Consider the following 26,221-nt stretch of genomic DNA (forward strand, 5'->3'; position numbering starts at 1 on the left):
CTTCTCACGGGCGGGGATTCTGGCACCTGCGGGAGTAGCCCCTGGGGCCGTTTGTCACAAGGATGTGGAAGGAGCTGAGAAAGCCCCGTGTGTGTGCGTCACAGGGCAGGGAGCACACACAGTCACGAGTGCCCCGCGGTCGGGAGCCCGTCCCGTGTCGCTGTGCGTCCTGACCGTGTGCAGCACAAGGCCACCTGCGGGACTTAGCTTCTCTTTCCAGCTGCGGACTCGCCATGTGAATGTTGCTTCTGCCAAGACCTGCAGCTATCTGTTCATACCGGGGTCTGTCCCACTTGTCTGAAGCCCACAACCCCAGTCTTGGCAGAGAGCAGGTGTCGAGGGAGCCTGGAATGGCAATGGATGGATGGACAAAACATTCAGTGATTCGACGCCGTGTCGAGCGATCTGAAGAACTCTTTCACACGCTTTCTTTTTTTCACCCCGATTCATTCTATCCTCAGAATGACACACAGAAGGGAACCAAAATCAAATGAAAACCTAAGAACTTAACCTCTGTTTCATCATCCTCAGTAGGCACTTAGTGGAGGCAACAGGAAACTGTGCTGTTCATACAAAGAGTTAACAGGTGAACCAGTCTACCGATCGCTGGGCTGTTTTTACGGCGTCCGTCTGGTGTAAAGGCAAAAACAGTCCTGGACACAGTGAGGATCATTTATATTTAATGCCTCTGTGTTTATAGCAGTGAGACCCTGCATGATTATCAGCACCACTTACAAATATGGCTTCTTGCTAAATAATTAATACATTGGATGGAGGAGAGCTTCAAACAATACTCAGAGCTCCAGTAATTAATGGACTGATTACAAGATGCTTGTAAAATGGCGTAAACATTAAGAGGACAGCAGGGATGTAATTGTTTTAGAGGTGAATCTGTGTATATAAATGTGGGAAAGTGGTCAACAAAAATGGTGGGGGTTGGGAGAGACAGAAAGGAGAAGAAAGAAAGGAAAAGAGAGGTCACAAGGTGGCACAGTAACTTAGAGGACGTGGCTACTGATGTGAGCTTTTTGAAGGCTCTGTAGAGGCAGACGTGGGCACCGTGGGGGCCCCGTTTTTCAAGCATGACTCGAATGCTGTAAGAGCATTATCCACGAGTCTCAGGGCTCCGTGTGCCTCCTTAGACGGCAGGAACCGCTGGTGCGCATCCTTCCAGCCTAGCTACCTTTTCTGACCCAGTAACAGAAACACTCTTTGCTCCCCGTGTCCCAAGTCCCATGCCTTTGGGAGTTAGGAATTAATGGTACCTCGTGCTTTTCCCTCTATTGTTTGCTGTCCTCAGAAATGATCTACGCTCTGAGCTTTCTTAGAGTCTCTGACGTTTCGGCTCCAGAAAGAGGAGGGGAGAAAGGAAGGTGGTCCTCCTGGCTGCGCACCACCCAGCTGAAGTGTCCCCGCTCTGCAGGAAGGGGGGCCTCTTGAGAAGGTGAAACATCGTCTGGTGTCCCCCAGCGCCTTCCCGGGCAGCCGGTCTGTTAGGACGTATCGGGCAATGACAGGAGGGTCTTTTTAAGGAAAGCCTTGGGTTCCAAGTTAGCAGGAACCATCCATCAGTTCCTAAGATTGTGCCATGATTTACTGTCAGAGCATCACGCGGTCTCTGATTTTCTGCCTCCCGTGAAACATTGTGCTTTCCTTTTCTATTGATGTATCAACTATAATAGTTACAAGCAGCTGCAGAAAAATCAATAGGGAGCTTTCAACACCATGTACATCAAGTCAGGAGCCGGGCGCAGCGGGAGCGCACCTGGGCAGACCCTGCCCCCTCGACGGGAGCTGCGCCCGCGTGGTCGGTTTCCTCCAGACTGAACGGAAGATGGTGGGATTCGGCACATCAGCTAGAGGGAACTTTAGAAATCCTGCTGTATTTGAAACAGAAGAACCGAGAGCCCGGGAAGGGCACTCAAAAGGCACAGAGAGCGTGATCACCTTTCAGAAAAGCAGCCTTGCCCAGACAGGTGAGCATCTGGGCAAAAAGACGCAAACCCCACGTGTTCTGCTTTGCAACTGTCTCCTTCGGGCCTCTGGACCACGGGAGGCTCTCCAGGCTACTCCTCCCCGACCAGCCCCCCCAGCAGGAAGTGACTGACCACTGCCGGGCTGAAAGCTGCCGTAGCCACGGGCTGGCCCGGCCCCACAGTGAGGACCCTGCAGACCGGGGCCGTGTGAAGCGGCATCGTCGGAGCCTTCACCAGCTGCAGCAGGAAGCCCAGACAGACGCATGGACGAAGCTGAGTTTCTCTTCTAGAGCACAGGTTGGAAAAAAATAAAGACTTGGGATTTTAAAGCAACAAGTACCCTTATTTGCTTCTATTCTGTGCCTGTAAATCCAGAATGCTGTAGAACAAAACATGGGAACTGCTCGTCTGGGGGACGGGAAGACCTCAGAACCCCTCCAGCATTTGGCATCACCTTGAACAACGTAAAGAGGAGGTTTCCAAAGCAGATCCTCACAAGTCCGGTTCTGAACCACGTGGAGTCAAGTCCTACTGGATTTCCAACCTCAAAATGCACGAACAGTGAAATGCATACAGACAGACACCCCTCACCGTCTGATGGCCATGAGCCACGTACACGCGTTCATATTCCACTTCCATGCTCCAGCTCCAGCCCTGGTCAGAAAAATGATCTTTAGATGCAATGTGTTTGTCAAGAAGGCAGGAACTTGTGCCTGGAGATTTCTGCGTCTGTGTGAGAGCCTTGCAGAACAACAAACATAGTTTTTGGAAACGCCACTCGACGTTAGAGAAACAACAAGCTGGTGGAAACCTGGGGCAGGATGGCGGCCTCCCCAGACCGGCACTTGAGGCTGTGGACGCGTCTGAGTTAGAGGGTTGACCTCTTTGGGTTGTCGGAGGGGTGGGGAGGGAGGGAGGAAAGGTTCAATGATGGACTTCTCAAATGTTCCATTTTCTTTCCTATTTTCCCCAGCTTCTGGGATTTTGTTTCTCCCTCCCGTGTTTATATGCTACCAGAGATTGTGTGAGAATTTTAGTTTCCCTCTGACATTCTGACGACAAAGTGAGGCATCACAGCTGTGGGCACCGCATCAGGTGTTTGATGTTCCGAATGGTTTGCCCCACGAGGGTGAGGAAGAGATGGGCTCTCCCACGGCCGTGACCTCAGGGCGGGAGAGGCGGGTCCGCCTTCCCCTGGCTAGTCAGGTAGCCGTGACAGCCACAAGGTTAGCCTTTTTTTGTTTTGTTTTTAAATTTTTATTTTATTTACTTTATAGAGGTACTAGGAATTGCACCTGGGATCTCGGGCATGCTGAACACATGCTCTGCCACTGGGCTGTACCCCCACCCCAAGGTTAGTCTTTTTATTCGCAAATGCCAACAATTAAACATGGACACGTAATTCATACAATGCCGACCTCTCATAACGCTCTCGGGCTCATTGATTCTTCTGCTGTTTTCCTGGTGGATGTTTTGCGTGACACTCACATGCAATATACGTATATACGTGTGTGTGTGTGTGTGTGTGTGTTTAAACCTGCTTTGGAGGCGGTTATCCTGGCTGCATTTGGAGGTCTGAGTCTAACAGAATACTGTTTGGAGGGTTTTCCACCAGGAATCATTGCAGAAACTCTGTGAGCTAAGCTGATACTTCCCTCAATGTCACGCCCATGCTCTTTTTAATAATTCTGTCGTCAGGCAGCAAGAGTGCTCTTTCCACATCCTCTGTCCTGAAAAGTTAAAAAGAAATCCCTCCGTGGCACACTGAAGCCAATACCAAACACACCGGGGCTGCCCCCGAGCCGCCGGGAGAACGCCCCTGGCACCAAGGCGCATCCCGCGCTGCGCTGGTGGCCGGAGCCGCACACAGAGGGCGCGGGGCTCGGCAGGACACCCTGGAGCAGGATGAATCGGCGTGGGCCATGTCGACTCGCTTGCTTGCGCCTCCAGGCTCCTGGCGTCAGCCTGAGCGGGCGCAAGCACTTTCGGAGGTTCAAAAAGATGCTTCATTTTACTGACCCATCAGTTCCGCGCTTGCCGGTCTCTCGGGGGGGCCCTTATGGACTGGGCTGCGGAATATGATGTTGCAAGTCTGGGACCAAGATTCACCAGTGCTGCAAGAGGGGGGAGGGGCTTCCCCCCTCCCCCCGCTCCCATCAGAGACTTCATCTCCCAGGAACAAAGTGCAGGACGTAACGAGAGGCGCAGAATCCCGTGGACCTGGACTCTAACCCAGTTCCCAGCTCTGCCACCAACCAGCACCAGAGTGGGGCGATAATCGCACTGATCCACTGGCTTGTCTGAGGCCTTGAGTGAGACGGGGCTGACGCGGACGGACACCTAAGGGCGCTCCTCGCAGATACTGCTAGCTAACAGGTCATCCCAGTGACTGTAGAAGCACCGTGCCTTGCGAGCTGAGAGCGCTCGGGCAGCTGTGAGAAGATAGTATGTATTTTTCCGAACATCAAACTGCTTTCCTTCCCACCATGACTTCTGCTCTAATCAGAAAAGTAAGAACTGTTCCTGATGAGACAATCAGGTGGTGAGGGCTTTGTTTGCTCTGAAATCGCGTTAGTGAAGATAAACAGTTGCTCTGTTCACCTCATGCAATCTAAGATTTATGCCTTTTTTAAAGAAACATTTCTAGACACATTTGTCATATTCACAGAGTTTGAAGCTCAGAAGATAAAGTTTTCATTTATTTCACTGTTATAGGATAGACTGGGAGAAAGACAAGCATCTCAGGAATCTTTTTTTTTTTTTTTTTTTTTTTTTGAGAATGTGTTTAATGCTTTGAAGAAGTGCTTCTTTGAAATGTGGGAAATGGAAGCTTCCTTGTTTCTTCACAATCAAAGAGTCACCACGTCGCAGCTCCTGGAGGAACCGCATGGGTTTCTGAGTCTTCTCTGCCCGTGGTCGCGGCCGGATCGAGTCCCAGTGTGCTGCTTGTGGTCTGATTTCACTGTGCTGGAATTTAAAAATTATCCTCAATTTTCTCAGTTAGTAAGGCTGAAGGACAACACTGAGTCAGGAGATTGTCCAAAAATCAAGTCTTAACAGTTAAGTCCCCTCCTTCACAGGCTGAGAGCCCTTGTTCACTCCGTCGGCAGCTCGGAGCCGCTGAGTGGTCCGGGGCTGCCCTTGAGCTTGATGTGGGCACAGTCACGAGCCACCCCGAGGCGCATGAGAAAAGCTCTGGTGTTTTGTCTTAAGCCCTGGGTACTGAAGGTTGGAAATACGCACAAGACAGGGCAGTCCCTACCGAGGGCTTGTGACCGCGGGAACGTGCACGGGGTCAGAGCATCAGGACCCCGTCCCTGACTCCCATGAGGTCTGCTCTCTGCGTGAGCTGGCCGGCTCCTCGGGCTCAGGGAGAGCCTTCTCTGCGCCTTCCTTGAGAAGCACACTGGGTGGACTGGAGGCGGAGAAGCTTGCCCGGGCAGCAGAGTCCGCCCTGTGGATGCGATGGCTGAAGGTGCCTTACAGCCCCGGCATTGTCCTGCCTTGCGGTACTTACTGGTAAAATACATTTAAAAGATGAGGAAGCTAAGCAGTGTCCAAGGTCAGCTGGCCAGTGCAGGGTTCACAGATTTAAAACCATCTCTTAGTGGGGGGGTGTAGCTCAGTGGAAGAGCACGTGCTCAGCAGGCACAGGGTCCTGGGTTCAGTCCCCAGCCCCTCCTCCACTAAACAAACCAACCAACCAACCTAGCTCTCCTCCCCCAACAAAAATTAAAAAATCAAAAAACCTCTTTTCAATTGTCCCAGCCGTAGAAATGCCAGGATCAGAAATCCCCCTAAATAATCAGGAGTGACAGCTGGCGACAGTAGAACCCCAGGTGCTTCGGCATCTCCCGACTCCCGCCTTTCAGATGCCAGGAGTGGCAGGATGTGAGGACCGCCCACTCGGCACTCCCTTCCTGTGCGGGCTTAGAATTGAGCACGATATTTTACGAAGCAAATATGATCAAACGTAGGACATTGTAATATCAGGACGAACACTGTTTTAGCAAAATCCACAATCACAGTAAAGAGGGGGAGGAGGTAGACAGCTTCCTTTGCAAAATGTTTCAAGCTCTTAAAAGTTCTCAGACTAATCTTTCCTGTTACTTTCTCTGCCACATGAGTAAGCAAACACAAAGTGATTTGTGATGGATTTTCCTGTCTTCCACATACAAGAACATGTCCCTAAGCAGATGGATGAATTATTAAATTATGTCCAAAAAATTGATAGTGTTTGGGTTTAATGACCTTGTTAGGTGACCAGGTTCCCTCTCCCTTAGTTCTCACCCCAAAGCCCTCTCTTTTCTCTTTACAGTCAAAGGCTTCATAGTAAGGATTGTGCAGCTGCTTGATTTTTTCCCCTCATTCGACCTCTGGTCTTACTGAGCAGAATTTTAATAAGCTGAGGAAAATGAGGTAATAAGTAACAAGCATATGTAGCTCTTAAAGAGCAGTTTTAACTCTACAACTAGAACAATCTTGGATATTTAGAACAGAGCGTACAAATACCGGTTCTCACGTGGGCATGAAGTTGCAAGCGCTTTGCGGACTGCGGTGTTACTTTTCAGTACGAGTGGAAGCAGGACGTGCAAAGTCCCACAGACCTCCCTAACTCAGAGCAATCCGACTTGGCAACAGAAAGCTGAATCCCCACGCAATTAAAAAAGTACAGTTTTTAGTGCTCTCAACCCAGTGCTTTCTCTGAAGCCATAGTGCTGGCGCAGGGGGTACAGTTAAAAGGCGACTGGGAGCATCAGATGCCACGTTCAAGAATTCCTGCTCTGATGGGTTTTCCTCCCAATCCTGTCGTCCATGCAATGTCTCTTTCTCAGACGGCCAGAACCACACCTGATAGCAGTGTTGAGGGAAGTGAGAAAAAATAGACGGAAAGAATTGGATAGGAGTTCAAGGAATTAAACAAATACTTTATTCTCAGAAATTGTAAAACACAATAAGCCTACATTTCATAGAATACCTTAAAAAAAGGCCTTTAACGTTTAAAAAAGGGATTTTTAAAATAGATGGCACATTAATAGTACTTTTAATTCCTTGAATGTCTGATTCTGCTGCTGGTTTCAGATAGAATTTACTTCTTATGAGTTGGAGATTCAGAATACGACACAGAAAGGCATTCTTTAAACTTCCTGTCACAAACAAAACCCAGACGCAGTGTCCGAATTCGCACAGGGTTCAAGTTGCTGAGTCTTAATTAGTGAGCCAACGACCGACTGCGGGCGTTTACCCGTGGTCTCTCTTGCTTTTTGGGAGGCAAAATTCCCAACCTTGTTACACATCCTTGTATTGACTTAACTGTAATGTGCTTCATTCTCTTAAAATAATCAATAGTTATTCTTTCAAATGACGAGTCTGTTATAGTCACGTCTTGGGTTCGAGCTTCTGCTGAAATGAGTAGGGTGAGAACTGGGAACCCCGGGCGGCAGCGGTTCCCCAGGTGTGTGGTCCACTCACACCTAATCACAGCCGCCATGGGACGTACGGAAGCTAAGTCACGGCGGGGATGTCCCCACGGGCCACATCCGGGTCTGGAGCACAGCCGGATGGTGGACACACACCTGCGTCTTCCTGGCCCCAGATCGACCTACTGTCTCATGACCTTGGTGCCGGAGGACTCAGTGCAGCAAGATTCCCGGGGACTCCCGCCTGTCAGCTCTGGGCTCTCAGGTCTGAGCCATGCTAGTTACACAGAAGAAGCTGGTTGTTTGAGGGAGCTTGTCGAATGCCTTGTTTCAACAATTCCACTTGGAAAAGATTTTAAAGAGTGTCCTACTGCTCTTCAGTTTGAAGCAAGCTTCTTTCCCCTGTGGCGCCCTCTGGCCGGCTCATCCCCGGCCCTCTCCCATCCCTCGCTGCCTCCCAGACCTGGAGGACGGAACACTGGCCGGAACCAGCCTTGTTTGGGGACTAAAGCCACCCCCGGCCCCGCAAGTGGACTAACACGCGCCTTTTAAAGAACAGGGTTTCTTTCACGCGCTGAATTATGAAGGAGTATTGATTGTGCGGGTAGAAATATCTAGGCGACCACACCCTCGGTCTCCCAGGCCGCCGCCGTGCTGCGGGGAGGCGCTTCCAGCCAGCTGCGCGCTGCCAGCACACCACCTTGTTTGCTACACGTGCATTTATGTCTCAAATGTTACTGTTTCCTCTCCCCTCTTAGAAAGGGTCTTTCAGGGAGCCAGTAAGAAGGTCACAGAGCACAACCAGGGCCGAGGAAGTCGGACTGATCTGGGCTCTTTGCTGCTCTCCCACAAAATAATATTTTAATTGGCTAAGCTAATATTTGATCCACAGTCATAAAAGTTTGAAATCAAATAATTAAATGCAAATACGGTCTTCATCCCAAAGATGCTAAGAATGCCTTGAAGCGAGTATTTTTAACAAGAACTGTTGGACAGCACGCTCTTGTAAATTTCATCAGACCTGAGGCAGTGTTCCTCGTTCGATTAGCTGGAAAGCTGAATTTATCCCGAGGCAAACCAGACGTCTAGCCCCGGCTAAATTCAACAACTGGAGCTTAAATTTGGCTTAATATATCCCCACTTGGATCTGCCTGTTTAATTCTCTTTCATATGATAACGTTGGTTTATTCATACTCTTGACTTAACACCTGAATAAACTGAACCCCGTATCTTATTCAATGAGAATAGGACAACTTTGCAAAAACCGCAGAAGTTCCTGAATGGAAATCAGATGCCAGATTAGGGTTCAAAACTGTTTTAGGATGTGACTACGAGAATGGAATGAGGCGCTTTTCTGCGAAAGATGGCGTTTTATGAGTGTGGATGATTCATGTTCTGCGGGGACAGATGGCCTTTGAACCCCGATAAGGACTCGGGTTCCCAGGGCCGGCCGGCCAGGGCAGCTGCGATGCTGAGAGTCGTGTGCACTTGAAATGTCACCTAGTTTACTTGACATTGTATGTATTTGCCCTGAGTATTAAGTCTCTTTGACGCACAGCTTTATTTGAAATTTAGGGGGAAATCAGGAAATTGCCTTGGCCCATGTGTGCCCCTTTAAATTCTGTTTCCTGGCTCAAAATACTCAATTGATTCCCAGCCAAAGACCTTTTCCTTTTGCCTCTCATCCTCCATGCATTTGTACGTGGTTTTCAGTATCATCTGCTATGTAGATGTTGATACAGCATATGATCTGTTTCAATTCTTGATCTTAAACTCCTTTAGCTCATAGCCTTCCTTCCTCAGTTTAATCCCTAAGAATTCTGGAGAACAAATTGCAAGTGTATATACAGAACAAACTAAATGTTCTTCCGTCTCCTGTTCGTTGAATGCGGTTTCTCCAATTTTGAGTCAAAACATACTTTTCTGGAGATAAATGATAAGAAATGTTCTAAGGTTAGATCTGAAATTGGTCATGAGTTTAAGGAAGTGAGGAAGTCTGAAACTGGTTAGAGTCTGGTCGCTGGGACAGTTGGCTCGTGGAAGGTGTTCAGTATATTCTTAGGGAATAATTTGCACATGGCTTATATTCGTGGGGGCTTAATTCAGATCAGCAGGTTTAACAGTGTGTGTGCTGGGTGTCTTGCCGTCCAAGAGAACACAGTCCAGCGGGGCAAGCAGGGCACAGCGACTGCGGGATCAGGAAGATGTGATTGGACATGTTTGCAAGATCTTCCAGACACAAGGGGAGGACTGATGTGTGAACTGACGTGAAAATATATTCTTTCTTTCAGCAAGTGCCAAGTGGGTCTCCTTGTGCCTAGGCCTGGGGAGGGCGACCACTGACCGGGTAGAGACATGTCATCCTCCAAATCAACAGGTGACCATGGGACACCCAGCGCCCCATGTGATGGGCACACAGACTGTGCTGTCCAAGCCACAGAGATGGGTTTGGGGAAGCTTCTGGGGGACACTGGGGTAATGACTGGTATCAGAGAGCCAGGGAAGGGCAGGCTCAGAGGACTGGAGGGGCCAAGCTCCGGGCTGCACACTTGAGTTTGAGATGCCTCCGGCCATTCAAGCAGAGACGTCCGGCAGCAGCTGTGCCTACAGAAGGTGGTAAAGCTGCACCCTTCGGCCTGGGGCCTCGAGGCGCCGGGGAGGGCGGGGAGCGTCGCGGACGAAGCGCGTGCTCTGCACCTAGAAAACGCCGACGCGTTGAGAAGAGCAGGCGGGCTTGGCCCGGCCGTCAAAGTTCCAGCCAGGAGTCCTTTTTGAATCTGTCTCCCTAGAAAAGCACAACATGTAATGGAGTTCAAACTCAATGGAGTTTGAAACAGTTTGTAATTTAGGCCAAAAACCCATCCTGGAGAATCCAAGTCGAACCCAGACAGTGGAGTGAGAACACAGGTGCCAGGCTCACAGGGAGAACGCAGAGCGAGGCCAGGACCCGCTGTGTGCTGACCCGAGTCCAGTGCCTTCCTTTCAAAACTTGGGTTCACAATCCCAGAGTCGTGAGCTGTCGGGGCCGGGGGTGGCCAGAGAGATCTTCAAGTCCAAGCCTTGAAGACGAAGAAACTTGAAGCCCCAAATAGTGACACCCTCGTGATCACAGTTAGAGGAGGAACTGCAACGAGAAATCACGATATTTGATCAGCGAGGAATGTTCTTTTCCACTGGGGGGGGGGGGCAATGCCTCTTGAGAGTGTCATGATACGGACGTGAAACTGAGGAAAGGGCAGGTGACGTTCTCTGCGAGGATGTCTCCCGAGCCTGGCCTTTGCGGCCACCACACGAGGCACCGCATTCACAGCGTTTTGTGCCAAGTCCTTGTCTGGTTGGGGAAATTGGGCTTGAAAATGAGTAAAACAGGGTGGAAAGGTTTTCACTGAAACTTAAAACTTCGGTTTTGTTTCCTTGACTATTCTTTGTGACTGAGAATGGGTAAACGTGCAAGGGTGCCCGCTGCCTTCCGGCAACTGGAAGACGGCAACATCAGAGGCTGTTTTGTCCGTGAGATCTCACGGCCAGGAGAGTGACCAGGTCTCTGCTGGGGAAGGTCACCTTCCAGAGGTGCACTGCAAGCAAGCGAAGTCTCCAAGTTTTAGCGGGAAAATCATAGGATAAAGAGGGCCTTGTGAGCATACGGTAGTTGTGCGTGTTTGACAGGTAATTCGTATTATTCACGTTTACATGATTCATCTCACTGTTCTGGGCGTGGGGTTTGGGGGGTGTTTTTCTTGAATGGAAGCACAGTTGCTTTAGCGCTGGCCTCAGGTGCACAGCACGGTGACTCAGGCACACACACACACGCGCGCCTGTCTGGTTCAGATGGGCCACTGCAAGGTGCTGAGCACAGTTCCCTGGGCTGTGCAGTAGGACCTTGCTTACTCTGTGCACAGTAGTGAGTACCTGTGAATCTTGAACCCTCACTTTATCCCTCCCCCCCGTAACCGTACGGTTGCTTCCTGCGTCTGCGTCACAGTGTCGCTGAGACAGGCAAGGACAACTTTTTGTGCGCCGACTCGTGCTTGGTAGGTGGTAGCACCTTCTCCAGTCTCTGGGTCTGTCCTGAACCTCGAGATCTTTTTAACCATTTAATGTCTCTGCATCTTCATTGCGTAACACCTGTAATGCCTTCTCAGGACAGACTCGTTTGCAAGTCAGCCTTCCCCAAATCCCAGCCCCAGGCCCTCCTCTCCTGTCGGCACAGTCCCACCACCTCCAGGGCTTCAGCCGTCACCCACCCCCTGACGAGTCCCAAACTGGGACACCTGCCCAGCCTCTGCTGACGCCGGGACCTCTGTCTCCAGCCGTCTCCTCTGCATCCCTAGTGAACATCCCAGTGCTTCTTGAACTGAACACGGTGCCTCGAGTTGTCCAGTGCTGCCCCTCGATCTGCTTTTCCTCCTCTTGCCGGAGGGGTGGCCACCACCTCCCCCCACTGACGGACACCCAGACGCCACCCAGCACCCAGGACCTCTCCTGCTCTCACTTCATCCCGGGCGGACAGCTGCTGAGCCAACCATCTCGATGCCTTTCAAGTCCATCCCCACCCCCGGGGCCACCACAGTCCTCCCTTCGTGAGTCTGCCCCATCCTGACCCTGCCTCACCTGCCCACCCGCTCCCCTCCTCCGACACTTTCTCCATCAGAGAGCCGATCGTGTGCTTCCTTCCGAAAATCTTGCGATGCTTCTGTGCTGCTTTCAGAATGAAATCCAGACTCTCTCCGACGGGCAGTGTCTGAAACCTTAGGGTCTGTCCTTACCTTGCCCCCACCCCCGCCGCCTCCTCCGTGAAGGGTAAGCTGCTTTGCTCCAAGGCCCCCGCTCCGGCGGCTCTGAGGCTCTGTGTGGGGCGCCCCAGCTGCGCTGGCCTGTTGCCCCCGTGCTGCCCGGCTCACTCTCCCGTGTCGCTTGCCCCCAGGCCCTGGGTTAAGTGCCCGTCCTGGGTCTACCCGGGACACCCGGTGCGCCTCTCCAACGTGTTCGGGAAGCCCCCCGACCCGGGTCTGTGTCTGGCACCCTGTGTCGTCAACACCAGGCACGGGGCTTTCTGAACGAACGCGTGAACGCCGATCCTGGGTGCATGTCAGGTAGGAAGTACAAGGTGCACGTTAGACTGCTTCGCCGTTTATACAGCGCCAACCCGTTGGAAGGGCTTATTTCTCCGTACGTAAATAATACGTGTGCTCTGTCCACATTTTCCTGCCAGAGTGTGGCATTTTCTTACTGGCCGTTTGCATGTGAACTCACTGAACTGTATGTTCCCATCGCTAAACGTAGGTCTTGGCTGACAATCACATACACATACACACACATTTATGTACAGGACTTAATAGTAACTGATTTAAAACTTTAAGTTTTGCTGGAAACAGAGTAGGAGCTAATCTCAGGCGTGGGCACTGCAAATGCCCACTGCAGCTGGCCACGAGCCCTCGCGCGCCGCGTTAAGTGAGCTTCGTTCACGTGAAAGCAGCCAGCGTGTTGCTCTCCCAAGTTCTTACAAAATTATTCATACGAGTTATTTAAATAGAACCCTTTAAGAATAATTTTTGAATGAATTCTTATAGAAAATTCATTTCTTGTCTCCTTCTCTGGCTTATCAAAGGGGAGGGTCTTCTGAGGACAAACTGGAAAGCAGTTATTCATTGTCATCCCTCCAAAAGCCTCGAGGAAAAAAGGTTCTCTGGGTGCAAAGTGGTACCTCTTTTTCCCACTTCTGTGTCCTTGAACGACACAAGAGGAGATTTCTTTTTCCCCAGGTGTGGGAAGTTAACAAAGATAGTCATATTCTCAGGCCATTTGAGCCCCCCGGTCCCCCGGCCCCCGTGCTCAGCAAAGGCGCCGTCTCTGACAAGAGCGTGCTGCACGGGAGGGTCACCGGCTGCGCCACGTGGCAGGTACCAGGGAGGCAGAAATCAGCGTGTTCATCTGCAGGGCCTGAATGCTGCGTAGGACCAAAAAGCCAGCTGTAATATATTCAAGAAGACCTAAGGGTTTACTTTCCAATAAGGATGGGAAAAATCTGAGCACCCCCACTGTGAGCTTCTCGTAATGCTGCTTCATACAAAAAGTTGGTAATTAGTCCCTGAGTGAATAAAGTAGAATAGATGATAAGAGGTTGATACTTAAAGGAGAAGCCCCAAATGCTTTTGCGGGTCATCAAAATTTAAAGGCGCTGGAGAAAGGGTCGGGGATGCTTCTGTCTGTTTACATACAGTTTCCAGCTCAGAATTTGTAATGATGGGGTTCATTAACTCGTGTGTCTAAACTGTATTAACATGAAGCTTAACTAGATTTCAAAGGAACACACAGAGTGCCAAACGCAGGAGACTTTGGGATCCTGCATCAAACATCACAGAAGAACCGGGGGCAGTTTTGGTCTCCTGTCAATCTCCACTCATCCAACAGGGTCTCGCTCTAAAATCCAAAGCGGGTGCAGCGCTGCTTAATAGGGGAGTGAAGAGCAAACATATGGCTTACACGTCTGAACATGAAAGCGAATCTATGTACGTGTGTGCATGACTGGGACGCTGTGCTGCGCACCAGAAACTGACACACTGTAACCGGCTGTTCTTCAGTTAAAAAAAAGCAGAACCGACCAGTGAAAACCCTCGTTGGCAAAACACGCGACCCAAGACTTGACGGTTCAGGTCACAGAAGGATTCACCAAAGGATTCTTTGACTAGAAAACACCATTACATTTAAAATATTTTATTTGTGGGAGAGATCTAGTGTATAAATCAATTTTCAAGTTAGAAAAAGAAAAGAAATTGGTTTGTAAGACACGTAACAACTAATGGAATAATAGGTCATTTTACAACTTTATCCATCTTGTACAAGTACACCTATAAAGCAAACGTTAATTGGAGAAATCCCTGAGGATGCCTTGACTAACATATAATATGTAACATGGTTCCCACCCACGGTGCTGACAGTTTATGTAGGGAAAGTGACAGTTAATAAAGGAGAGCGAGATGCAGTGAGCAGAACACGGAGCTGAAACAGGTCAGCAGTGATGCAGGAACTTCTCGGCCAGGGAATGAGAGTAAATCAATCAAACCCTTTTTCTTTCCTGCTTTGACCTTATAGCTGAAATATCAGAATCATCGCCACTAAGTTACAAGTTGCCTGTACAGACATAGAAACAAAACAGGCATTCAGTAAGTGAGCACCTTTGGGGCAACTGGCTCGTAACTTTCGTAATGTTTAATGATAAATCCGTAAAAATAATGGAATGGAATAATTAATCCAACTCTGGTGAACTTTAGAGAGGAACTTACTATACGGCCAAAGTATGGGAAACCTATATATTTTCATTCAGAAGGAAAATTGCATGGATTTTTAAACTTTGGGGAGAAAGGTACTAGTTTGGACCAATATTCACTGAAATTATCCAGCAAATGCTGATCTGAAGACTTTAAATGATCATTCTGTAATACTAATAAGCAAATAAGCCAGCACGTTGGATCTGTCCTTAATATTTGTTAGCCTGTTTGGTTTTTTTCTATAACACAGTGGCACAATTTATCACAGAAGGTTGAACCTAGTACAGAAAAAAATACATTTATCAAAAAAAAGGTTTCAAAAACAACTTTCTAAAAAAGGCTATTATTCATTTATCTTGCATTTTATAGTGTGCAAATCCCTGCACCCTCCCTAGTAATCTCTGTGACTACTGCTAGCTTTTCTTACTGTGAGAATCTCTCTCATTGTAGCAGAAAATAATACTCCATTTCAATTTTTTTTCTATGATTGTGTTAAAATCACTGTAACCCCGGAAGTTGCCTGGTTAGTTTTTGTTTTTTCTTTTTCAACTTCTCGGTGGTGTGCAGGAGAGAAAGCTGAGTTCCGCGCTCTCGCGGCGGTTTGGAGGGTAGCGACAAGCCAGGCCGAGAGGTTTGTCACCGGGGAGGGCCGAGCTCGGTGGTAGGGCGCATGCGTGGCACGCACGCGACGCCGGGGTCGATCCCCGGTACCTCCATTAACAAAAATAATAATAAAACAAATAAACCCTAACCTTCAAAAAGAAAAATAGTTCGTCATAATTCAGATGACCTACTTTTGAGTTACCGGTTGTCTGCCGTGGTGCTGCACGAGGGACCTACGTCTCCAAGCGGACGCGAGCCCGCGGCGGCAGGCGGCCTGTCCTGCGCGCGGCCCGCCGCCGCCTTGCGCGCGTAGTGACGCTGCTTCCCAGGTTACGTGTGCACCTTTTGAACCAAACGGGTTCTTGCGTCATTTTCCATCTGACTTACTTCACTCAGCATAATACCCTCTAGGGCCAGCCATGTGGTCGCAAATGGCAAATATCTGGCAAATGGCGCAATACTTGTATTTTTAAATAATGTAAAATAATTTTTAGATGTTCTAGATGGGATAGATGGAATTTTTTTTTATTGAAGTTTGATTTACAACATTTTGTTAGTTTGGAAAATGCTTTATTAACTGTCAAGGGCCACCTGTGTCAAATGTCCAGTGGACAAGACCTTGGCGGCAAGATTTTTTTTCTTAATTTTTTTCCAACTTTTTTTTTTTTTTTTTTTTTTTTTGGTAATGGAGGTGCTGGGGATTGAACCCAGGACCTCGCACACATCACTCTACCCTGGAGCACTACGCTGCCACCCACCCCTGGCCACCAGTTTAATGCCACAGGAAGACACAGAGCTCCGAATAGTGTAGTGTTCATCTGTTCATCTCATTAACAAATAATCAAGTATTTTTCATTGTCCATTTGAAATAGATGTGGTCTCCAATGCTCACACTGTGTATTCAAGTACTAATTCCTCACAGTTGTTCATTTGGGGCAGAGATTTGGGGATGGAGCGGGGAAGCATGTTTCATGCAAAGTTGTGGCTGCAAATGTAAACACTGAACTCTTCCTCAACACACTGGGACAGCAAGTGTAAGGCTGCATATTGCAGCAGCATTTAGATACCAAGATGGGGGTATGGCTCAGTGGTGGAGGAGGCGCTTAGCAAACAGGAGGGCCTGGGTTCAACCCCCAGTCCCTCCATCAAATAAATAAACAAACAAACCTTACTACTTGCCCCCCACCAAAAAAGAAAATTTAGAGATACCAAGATGGACACGCACATACATGCAGGCTAAGTTTGACCACATATAGTGACAAAAATACTGGATATGAATTGCTCTGGTAACTCTTAGCCGGGTTTAGTACATTTAACCTTTTAGTTGGCATATTATGTGGTTTTCTACTAAATCTTTCTTATTTACTTTTGTCCAATTAGAAAATAAAGCAGAGGTGGGAGGGTGGCTTCATCTGTTTACTTTCTTAGCACAGCCATATGTAAACACACACACATGTCTATATGTTCCTTCCAGAGGCGTCTATATACACATTGCAGAAAAGCTGCACTGTTAACATAAACAAACTCCAGAAGAGAAATTCCAACGTGACCGTCTTCCCTGGCTCATCGTCTGTGTACGTGTGTCAGTCCCTTTTGACTCTGTTTCCCTCTTACTCAACATTTGTGAGGACTCGTAGGGCAGAGGGCCACCAGGAGTTAGGCTGAACCCATCTTCTCTGTAGGAGACCATGACCAGGAGGGGAGGAAAAAAAGTCTCAGACTTCAGAAACCACACTCAGGTTAAAGGGCACCGGCCATCCTGGCTTGTATTCTGCCTAAAGGACAAAGCTTTCATTTGATAAAGATCATTAGTCACCGAGATATATATTTTAGGAGTTCCAGGAGCGCTGATTCTGTTGGCAGTCACTGGAGTGTACCAGATGGTTCATTAGCATAGACTAGACAAGTCAAAGGCTTTCAGAATCATTTAGAAAATGTCAAACAGAAACAAGAACCCTGTCACTTTTTATTAGAATTAACTACATCAGACCCTGGACACAGATTTCACCTTGGGTCAGAAAAATTAATACAGAATTATATGAATTGTGCAATATACTGGGTTAAGATAGGTCTTTCTCCAGGGACTCATTTGCGGGCAATATATTATGATCCCCCTACTTTAGGAATCCTCAAGCCTTTCCTTTTGTAAGGGCTGTGAAAAGGGCTGACCTTGCTCAAAACCCATTGGTGTCTAATTGATCTGAGGTATAGGCGGAATTTCAACAAGACATTCTTCTAAAGCTCTTTTGTGATCATTTTCCCAGGAAGCTTGGTGAAGTGGGGCTTACTGAATATTCAGCAGCGTGTAAAGTACGCTTTATGTCAGGAGGAAAATGCATCCATGAATTGAACACACTGACGTCGTAAACAGGAATTAAGACGCCATTTAAATAGTGTGCTTTTTTTTTTTTTTAATCCAGATGTCAAAAACCTTGAGAACTTCCAGCTGGTGGAAGGGGTCCAGGAGCAAGTCAACGCTGCCCTGCTGGACTACACCATGTGCAACTACCCGCAGCAGACAGAGAAGTTCGGGCAGCTGCTCCTCCGGCTGCCCGAGATCCGGGCCATCAGCCTGCAGGCGGAGGAGTACCTCTACTACAAGCACCTGAATGGGGACGTCCCTTACAACAACCTCCTGATTGAGATGCTGCACGCCAAAAGAGCTTAGCCGCAGCCCCAGGGCGCCAGCGTCCAGAACAGAGAGAGATGGGGGGGGCGGGGGGGCCAGGAGGAAAGGGGGAAACATGCTCCGAACTGCTCCAAGCAACACTAATTAAAACACTTGGTTTAAAGATACTGAATTTTAAAAGGCGTAATAATCAAATACTTAATAGCAAATAAATGATGTATCAGGGTATTTGTACTGCAAACTGTGAATCAAAGGCTTCACGTCCCCGAAGGATTCCATATAAAAGATATTGTGATGGAGCGGAATGAGCTCACAGATGGATGGCAACGCCATGTCAGGATAGAACCGGACAGAATGATTCTTGTATATTTGAACTGATCTCCGCTGTGAAGAAATTGAGGGACTGATCAGTGTTGTTAATTAGGTGTATGCAGCGGGGGATTTGAGCTTACGGAATCCCTCCGTGGTGAAACTGACCTGAACCCATCGTCCAGAATCCATCGGCTGCACCTGCAACAGCCCTTCTCTCTTCCCCTCGAGGACCCAGCACCTTCTGTCCCGCCATCTGGGAATCTGTCCTGAGGACTTGCGCTCAGCCACACCCCCGAGTAGCACCACCAAGTCATGAGAAGCCTAATCTTGAACGTCTGTGTTTTAGGCCTGCAAACAGCTAATAAGAACAGCCTGTTAATGTGTTCGCGTACCATGTTAAGTACATTCTGGTTTGTTCTGTCGTATGTTCGTGTTAAAAAACAAAACAAAACAAAACAAAACAAAAAGCTGGTGGTAGCCCTCTTCTGATCTTACGTAAGCATTCATGACCATCCAGGGCAGGGACTACAGACTTTCAAAGCTTTAGCTTAAGCACTGCTGGATTTCCTGGAAATTTCTGCCTGCAAGGCTCGTTAGAATACATCAGCCTTTTTAACCATCGAGGTTTGTAGTTCATTGAAAAATACAACGTGAAACACATTTTGCTGGCACGTCAGCCACAGGTGTAAGCAGCCTAAGACAGAACTGAAGCAAGTTGAGCAAAGCAAAATAAAAGATGGAGTAAGCAGATAAACTGACTCCTGTTACATGTGAACATTCCCTACACATGGTGTGGAAACAGTGATTTTTACAGAGGGCCTGGAAAGATACTAAAGCGATCAAGTCTTCCCCAGAAGGGAAGGGAAGAGAGCAATACCGACCTTGCTAAGGCGTAGACCACAGTCTGCTATAGAACAGATACTGGAGGATGAAGACTTGCGAAACGAAGTCTCCAGGCGACGCTGTCAGTGTTACAGGAGATGCCACAGGTGTGGAAGTCTTGCCTTACTTCAGTTCCCAGAGCTGGCTGTGCAGATGCGGACCAACCTTTGTTGAAAATAAAGTATTAATACTTTAAAGTCCAATAAAACATAGTGTTTACATTCTTTAGGTCCTTGGTGGGGAGGGGGGAGCTGTGATATTACGAAATTGCTAAAGCAGTAATTTCCTTAATGTTATTTTTCTGATTGCTAATTATTTTTAACAGTACTTAATTATTGTATGTCGTGAGACACTAAAATCAAAAACGGGAATCTCATTTAGACTTTAAATTTTTTTTTTTTGAGATTATCGGCGGCACAATCATTTGTAGAAACTGTAAAAAAAAAAAAAAAGTATCTCCTAGTCCCTTAATTTTTTTCATAAGCATTTCTGGCTTTTGAATAGTTTATTTATATTGTACATCATAGTTTCAACTGTAGACAATTCTGATGCTAATTTATTGTTCCTTGGTTTCACCTTTGTATAAGATATAGCCGAGACTGAAGAAACCAAATATATGTGTTTATTGTAGCATGTCTTCAAGTTAGTGGAACATAGTTCAGGGACAAAGAAGGGTCTTAATGAATTAAAATCATTCTTGATTAAATGTCTGTAAATCTTCATAATTCTTACCGTAGTTTATTTAATATCTATTGTAAATTATGTGACTTGTAGCTTCCTCTGTTTACGAGTAAATTTAACAAGGGTGGAGTCTTCCCTGGGTTTTCTTTCCAAGCATCGTAAGTTGTATACCAAAGATATTAGTTATGACTTCTGTGTGTACAAAGAGGCTTATTTTATTATTTTTATTAATCACCTCTAATACTCGTCCACGGGAAGGGGACCCTTTAGCTGAGCCACCTCATTAGAGGCTCAGTCACCCATGTTATTTCCATGGCTCAAGGGACAGTGAAAAATAGCTGAGTCCACATCCAAAGCATCAAGGACACAGCAGCACCTTCCCTCTCCCCAGTGAAACACCACGCTGGAGAGGAGCGGTGTCGGCAGTGGATGAAGTGGCTCCATCGTGCACGTGGAACGTGGGTGGAGGCAAATTTTGAGATATGAGGGATGGTTATTTGCAAGTTTTTAACGCTGCAAAAAATAATAATATATTGATTCCCAAAATCCATGTTTTCTGATTTTAAATATACAGTATTCCCCGCTGACTAGTACACCTAAAAAGGTCACACATCGTTATGTTGTAACTGGTCAATTACCCAACGAGAACAGTTAGAAAGAAGGCGACCCGCAAAGTTCCAGCCACACTGCTTGGTGACATCAGAGGCACGCTGATAAACAAGGATGCCACTCAGCGTCTGTGGTCCACGCACGGCTGGCATGTGGCCTTTCTCTAGAGCGCGTCGTTGACCGGTTTGCAACCCGACGTTTGCTTAGCAGCTGCCTTATCAATTGCAGGATCGATCAGTGAAGGCAGACTCAGACGATGGGCTTTGGCTTGGCCCGGTTTGTTGTCAGTGGTCTGTGTTCCTAAACAGACAACCTGTCGTGTCTGAATGTCTGTGCTAGGTTGCTTCTGCCGCTAGCCCCGGCTCTGAACCCGGGCCACCTGGAGAGCGTGAAGTCGGTTCCTTGCTGACGTTACTTTTGTCTCAGTGAAACACATATTGTCATGTCAGTTCTTGCCAGGAATTTCTCAACAAAATGGAAATTTTTTTCAATATTTCAATAAATATTGATATGCCCAACCTGATTGTTTTTAACAGTTTTTATGCTGTCCTCATTGCATTGGGTTCTAAAGCTTCTAAGTCACTAAGGTACTCGACTAGGGATGGACTCAAAAGAATTCCCCGCGAACAGATGTTTTTCCCTCTCTGGACACTGTCTCGGGTGGTCCACTGTCCCTAGTTGGATGCTTCCTTGAGGCATTAAACTCAAGCTGTGTGTCACCTCTCTGTACGTGAAATAAAATATTTTACATCACCTACTGTGACCACTGATGGGCAGAAAACTCTCACACTGTCTGTTCCTGCAGAGCTCACCGATGGTGCCCTAGTAACTTTCTCAAGTGCTTTATTAACTCAGCTGATCTCAGATCAAGTTCCCCGAGGTATCCTCCTCCTCCTCCCCTTCCAGCTTCTTGCTCCAAGTGACACCCCAGTCCCTGGAGGAGCAGGGCTGTGAACCCAGGAAGTCTGACTCCAGGACCCCCACTCATCAGTACAACACTATACTGCCCCAAACCAGGGTGACTCTTTAGATTTGCTTCAAAGGGAGGAGCTATATTAGAGAAAATCAGGCATCGAGTCACCACTAGGTACTCAGTTACTGATTCCAGTATCAATACCTTAGAAACATGAAAGTCTTTACATGTCCTGGTGTTTAGACCTAAAAATAACATCTTTTTGTGCCAGAAAATCAGCCTCCTTCAGTACTGTCGAGCCTCTGGAGATGTTTGAAGCAAGAAAATACCCACACAATCCATTTTGGAAATGCACAATTATCTCTATTACCAAATATTGCAAGAGCCACGAAACACTTAACAAGGCTTCGAAACCTGGCAACCCCACCTTCCCATCCCTGCCCCGGCCACGACCAGCAGGCGTCGTTACCCAGCTGCCAAGCAGACACCGATTTTAATTAGGGTCCTACCAAAAAATACCAAGGAATCAGACCCAAGACGCCATACCTAAGGTCTAGTAGATTACAGAGCTGAGATTTTTAATCAACTAAACAGTGCCCTACAAAACACATCTCCCTTAACAACCTCTTATGAGGAAGAACTTAAAAAATTCTTGCTTACATTCTATGGACTATGAAAAAACATGTACATTCATACTTAGTTGAACTGCAATTTAACATCTAGAAAAGTACAGTTTGATCAACTTTTACATACATACACGCCCAGGTAATCATCCCACAGGTCAAAGAAGATATAGAAAAATTTTTAATATTTTTATAAGTGGTTATATACAATTTTTTAAAAATGATAGAGATTTTCTAAAGCCCAACCTGCCCACCAGCAGGGTCACTGATGAGAGCAGAGACCTCACCCCCATCACAAAGTTGCTAAATCCATTGGCTTGAAGCAGCCCTTGAGGAAAAAAAAAGTTTCCGCTGTTGTGCATTTGATTGTTCTATTTGATATTCGCAGTAACTTTGAAGAGGCTCGTACCTTTAACGAAGCCTGACGTTCAGTTTGAAGCCATCTCCGATGCGTGCTTTTATGAGAAACATGTGGAGGGTCGGTTCTACGTAGTGCAGGTCAAACTGCTCAACACTTAGTGATTCTGACATTTCCCGGGAATAATAAAGACCAATTTTCCTTAAAGCTGAACAGGAAGTGTACAGTTCAGTCACTCAAAATAAATATTCTTGCAGTGCTTGAACTGCTTCACACAGGCCATTTGTTTTATGTTAAGTTGGGAATTAATAATGCAGTGACAGAGATCAGGCTATGATTGTTGGCTTTGTCGGTAGGAAGGCGAAGACTGGTCTCTGAGACGCTGCACGTTTAATTGTTGCTAGAAAAGGGAATGAGGGGGCAGGGCACGGCTCAGAGGTAGAGCGCATGCTTAGCATGCGCGAGGTCCTGGGTTCAGTCCTCAGCACCTCCATCAAACTAGATAAGTAAATAAATGAACTTAATTACCTCCCCCTCAAAATTAAAAGTGAAAAAAGAGGGAAAGAGGCAGACGGGGGTGTAATTAGACTAATCTCGGAGCAGCCCCAAGGCGAGTTCGACACTAAACGATCAAGAAACCAGTAGGCGAGATGGCTGGGCCCTCCACACTCCCCTCCTGAGCTGAGGCCATCGGAGTTCGGACCCTGGGCACCCCGGCAGGTACTGTGGGTCCCAGGCCAGCCTCCCTGGGACACTGGGGCTGAGACTGTCCCCAGGACCACATCAGTCAGAAAGAGCCAAGGTGAGAAGGGAGTCGTCCTCCCAGGGTGCGCTGACACCTGCTCCGCAGCTACCTTCGCCGCTTTGCAGAGCACAGCCGGCGGTGCCTGGTGGCTCCGTCTGCCCCAGCTCAGGGGAAGCCCAGTGCCGACCAGGCCGGGCCCTCCCAGCACTTCAGCGACAGGAACTGAGGCCCCCCAGACCCCCCACGACCCAGGGCCACCCCTCCCCTCCTCCCACACCGCCTCGGCATCCACGTCCCACCAGGGGCCCTCCTCGTTCTCTCCCGCATCAGCGCCTCCCCTGCAGCGGGAGCCCGGCCCGAGGCACTTCTCCCCTGAAACCATGCGGCGGACTGCAGGCTGGTCTCCTGCCCTCGGTCTCACGCCACCCAGCTGCCGGGGCCGTGCTCCCGCCCCGGAGCCGCTGAGTCCTCCCCCTGATGCCGAGCGTCTTCGGGAAGCGCCCCGCAGCGCCCCCCGCAGCAGGGCGCCCAGCGCTCCCAGCCGCCACCCCGGCGCCGCCCCGCCCCCACGCCCGCCGGGACCGACCCCGCGGGGCTGCCCCCCCCCCCATCACCGGCTCTTTCCTACCTCTGCCCGTTCCCGTTCACGCACGCGTGGTCCCAGAGGCCTGGCCAACTCCCGCCAGAGTCCCGGAGACCGTCCTGGCTGCCCCTCCCCACCCGTCCACCCCATCAAACTTGAAACCCCAGTTCTGGGCCCCAGACCTCGGCTGTGAGCCACGCTCTTGTCTCACTGTGCTGGCTTCCCAGCGTCGCCCCCACGCTCTGGGCACAAGGAGCCCCGGCCCGGAACCTGGGGAGAGCAGGCACAGTACACAAGCGTCGCAAAAGGACACAGGGCACTGCTCCCCTCTGTCTCCTTGACGCTGACCTTGAACGTCTTACAGGGGCCTGGGATAATCTCGCTCATCCAGTGTGCGCACCCACCAACTCTGCATCACAGGTGAATTTCAGGGATGGACCCCGTGTGTGTGCCTGCGTGTCACCTCCCATCCTGAATTAACATGCGGTGAATCCAAGAGCCAGGCGGTGAGAACGCCGCCACCCCGGCGATTCAAGGCGCTCGGCGTGTCTGCGCAGCGGCTGGAAGAGCTGGACTGTGCTCTGCGGCCCCGCGAGCAGGACCAGCAGGAGGAAAGCGGACAGACAGCGCAGGGAGGCTACTTTCAACACAACGCGGAGGGGAGCGCGTCCAACAATCAGGGATGTTCGATAATGGCACCAACGCTGTTGGAGGCTGGCGGGTCCCGGGGTCTGTTCTGCCTGAGGCTGGGGTTGAGGTGGCGCTGGGGGTGTGTCCTGCAGGGGACGTCGGCTCACTTTTAATGACCCCCAGAAGGACAGCCCAAGATCCCACCATGGTCGTCCCCACAGACGGGTCCAAACCTTCAGGAGGGAGGGACCTCCTCCCTCTCTTCTTCCCTCCGGGGAACATCTGCTTGTGTCTGCTAGCTTGCCGAGATCCTGGCAGGCTACCTCCAGCCAACCCCAGACCTGAGCGTGCAAGCCATGAATTTACAAAGCTCGCGCCAGCATTTATGGGGGACCCAGGAAAGAAATCACAGCCTGACCAGCAGGTCAGACCAGCTCATCCTTACAACCAGGCAATAGTTAACATTCCGAAAATGAAAGCATCTACTTTTTGAAAACTTCTGTCCATCCATTCAAAGCTCCCCTCCACGTCTGCTGGAGGGAGGGGCAGCTCGTGGCGGTGGGGGGGTGCTGGCTCCCCTACGTACACCCCCTCTGTGGGAACACAGTGCTCTGGGGTCTGGTGAGGTTTCCAGGAGGGTTGCTGGTTCTTGTTTTCCCAGCCCTTCTGCACAGGGCTTCCTACCAGCTGGCAGCAGCGAGCAAATTAAAGGGGCTGTCCTGGAGAAACCCACAGCGTCCCTAACAATGCCTTAACTGAAGGAAAAGCGGTTTGTTTATGAACCTGATATTTCTCACCTGAAAAACACTGAGCGTTGATTATGTCCAGGAAATCTGATGTGGTTGAGGAAACGCATCCAAAGAAAACACACCAGAAATGATTCATGAAAATGACAGCATCTCTCTTTAAGGACTTACTATGTGCTAGGCCTTGTGGGCTACACACTACGACAGACTTGTCAGTTGTCTCCCAAAACTCCAGCCTTCCTTTTTGCCTGGACACATGGGTGCCCAGTTAAAGACTACATTTCCCAGCCTTCTTTGCAGCCAGATGGGCCCACATGACTGAGATAAGCTGCCAGCGATGCACCGATGGACCGATGGACCGTGAGCAAAATGACCATCCCCACATCTCAGTCTTCCCCAGTGTCAGAGACAAGCAGCCTCCCCTGGACTTTGGCTCTTATCTCCTCCCCTGGCTGCACCCACGATGTGGACAGCAGTCCAGGTGACCATTGGAGCACTGAGGAGCAAAAAGATGGAAGCACCTGGGACCCCGAATGACCTGGGACCCCCACTGACCAGACTCAGGTGAGAGAGAAATTAACTGCTCTTCTTCAAGCCACTGGATGTTGGGGTCTCTTTGTTTCAAAAGTTTAGCATTTACCCTAATACAACAAAAATGATTTTACTTAACCGGTGGTAGGGCATGGTTCACACGGTTCTGTTTGATTCCAAACCCTGTGCTTTGAACCTCCTAAAAGCACAAACCTGAGACATCCTGCAGGACTGTGTGCATTTCATTACAGAGCGTTTATTTTGGGACTCAAGAAGCAATGGGGACAGGTACATTTTTAAAATTGTTTTAATAATGGCACCCAAAACACAAAAGTGTTCTTTGCCTTAGCAGAATGGGCGTGAGCTGGCTGAGAACCACTGGCAACTAAAACAGGTGTTCACTGCCCAGACCCCTGGGGACATCCACAACATACTAATTCTTTGAGTCCTCCCGAGAAAACTCTAACTCAAAAAGACACCGGCACCCAAATGTTCATAGCAGCAGTGTTTACAATAACCAAGACATGGAAACAACCCAAGTGTCCATCGACAGATGACTGGATAAAGAAGTTGTGTGTGTGTGTGCGTGTGTGTGTATGTAGTGTATGTATATGTATATGTGTATATATGCATATATATGCATGTGTATGTATGTATATATATATAATGGAATACTACTCAGCCATAAAAAAGAATAAAATAATGCCATTTG

The 26,221-nt window shown here is 48.7% G+C and overlaps 1 protein-coding gene and 1 long non-coding RNA gene across 4 annotated transcripts in view; one reads left to right on the forward strand and one right to left on the reverse strand.

Annotated features, from left to right (window-relative positions):
- Window positions 1-18,005, forward strand: part of NR5A2 (nuclear receptor subfamily 5 group A member 2) — a 109,099-nt gene extending 91,094 nt beyond the window's left edge. For both annotated transcript variants that reach the window (XM_031438325.2, XM_031438321.2), the window contains one exon: window positions 17,688-18,005. In XM_031438325.2, the coding sequence (XP_031294185.1) occupies window positions 17,688-17,935 (248 nt within the window). In that variant the 3' untranslated portion in view covers window positions 17,936-18,005. The remainder of the gene's footprint in view (window positions 1-17,687) is intronic.
- Window positions 18,006-18,068: 63 nt separating this feature from the next.
- Window positions 18,069-26,221, reverse strand: part of LOC116148623 (uncharacterized) — an 82,899-nt gene continuing 74,746 nt past the window's right edge. The window contains exons 3-4 of one of the 2 annotated variants that reach the window (XR_010377192.1): window positions 18,374-19,255; window positions 18,069-18,280 (exon numbers count right to left, since the gene is read on the reverse strand). This is a non-coding gene — a long non-coding RNA (uncharacterized LOC116148623). Of the gene's footprint in view, window positions 19,256-26,221 lie in introns of both variants that reach the window. The other variant, XR_010377191.1, reaches the window with a different exon arrangement.

This window comes from Camelus dromedarius, chromosome 21 (assembly GCF_036321535.1).
Source record: "Camelus dromedarius isolate mCamDro1 chromosome 21, mCamDro1.pat, whole genome shotgun sequence".
NCBI lineage: Eukaryota > Metazoa > Chordata > Mammalia > Artiodactyla > Camelidae > Camelus > Camelus dromedarius.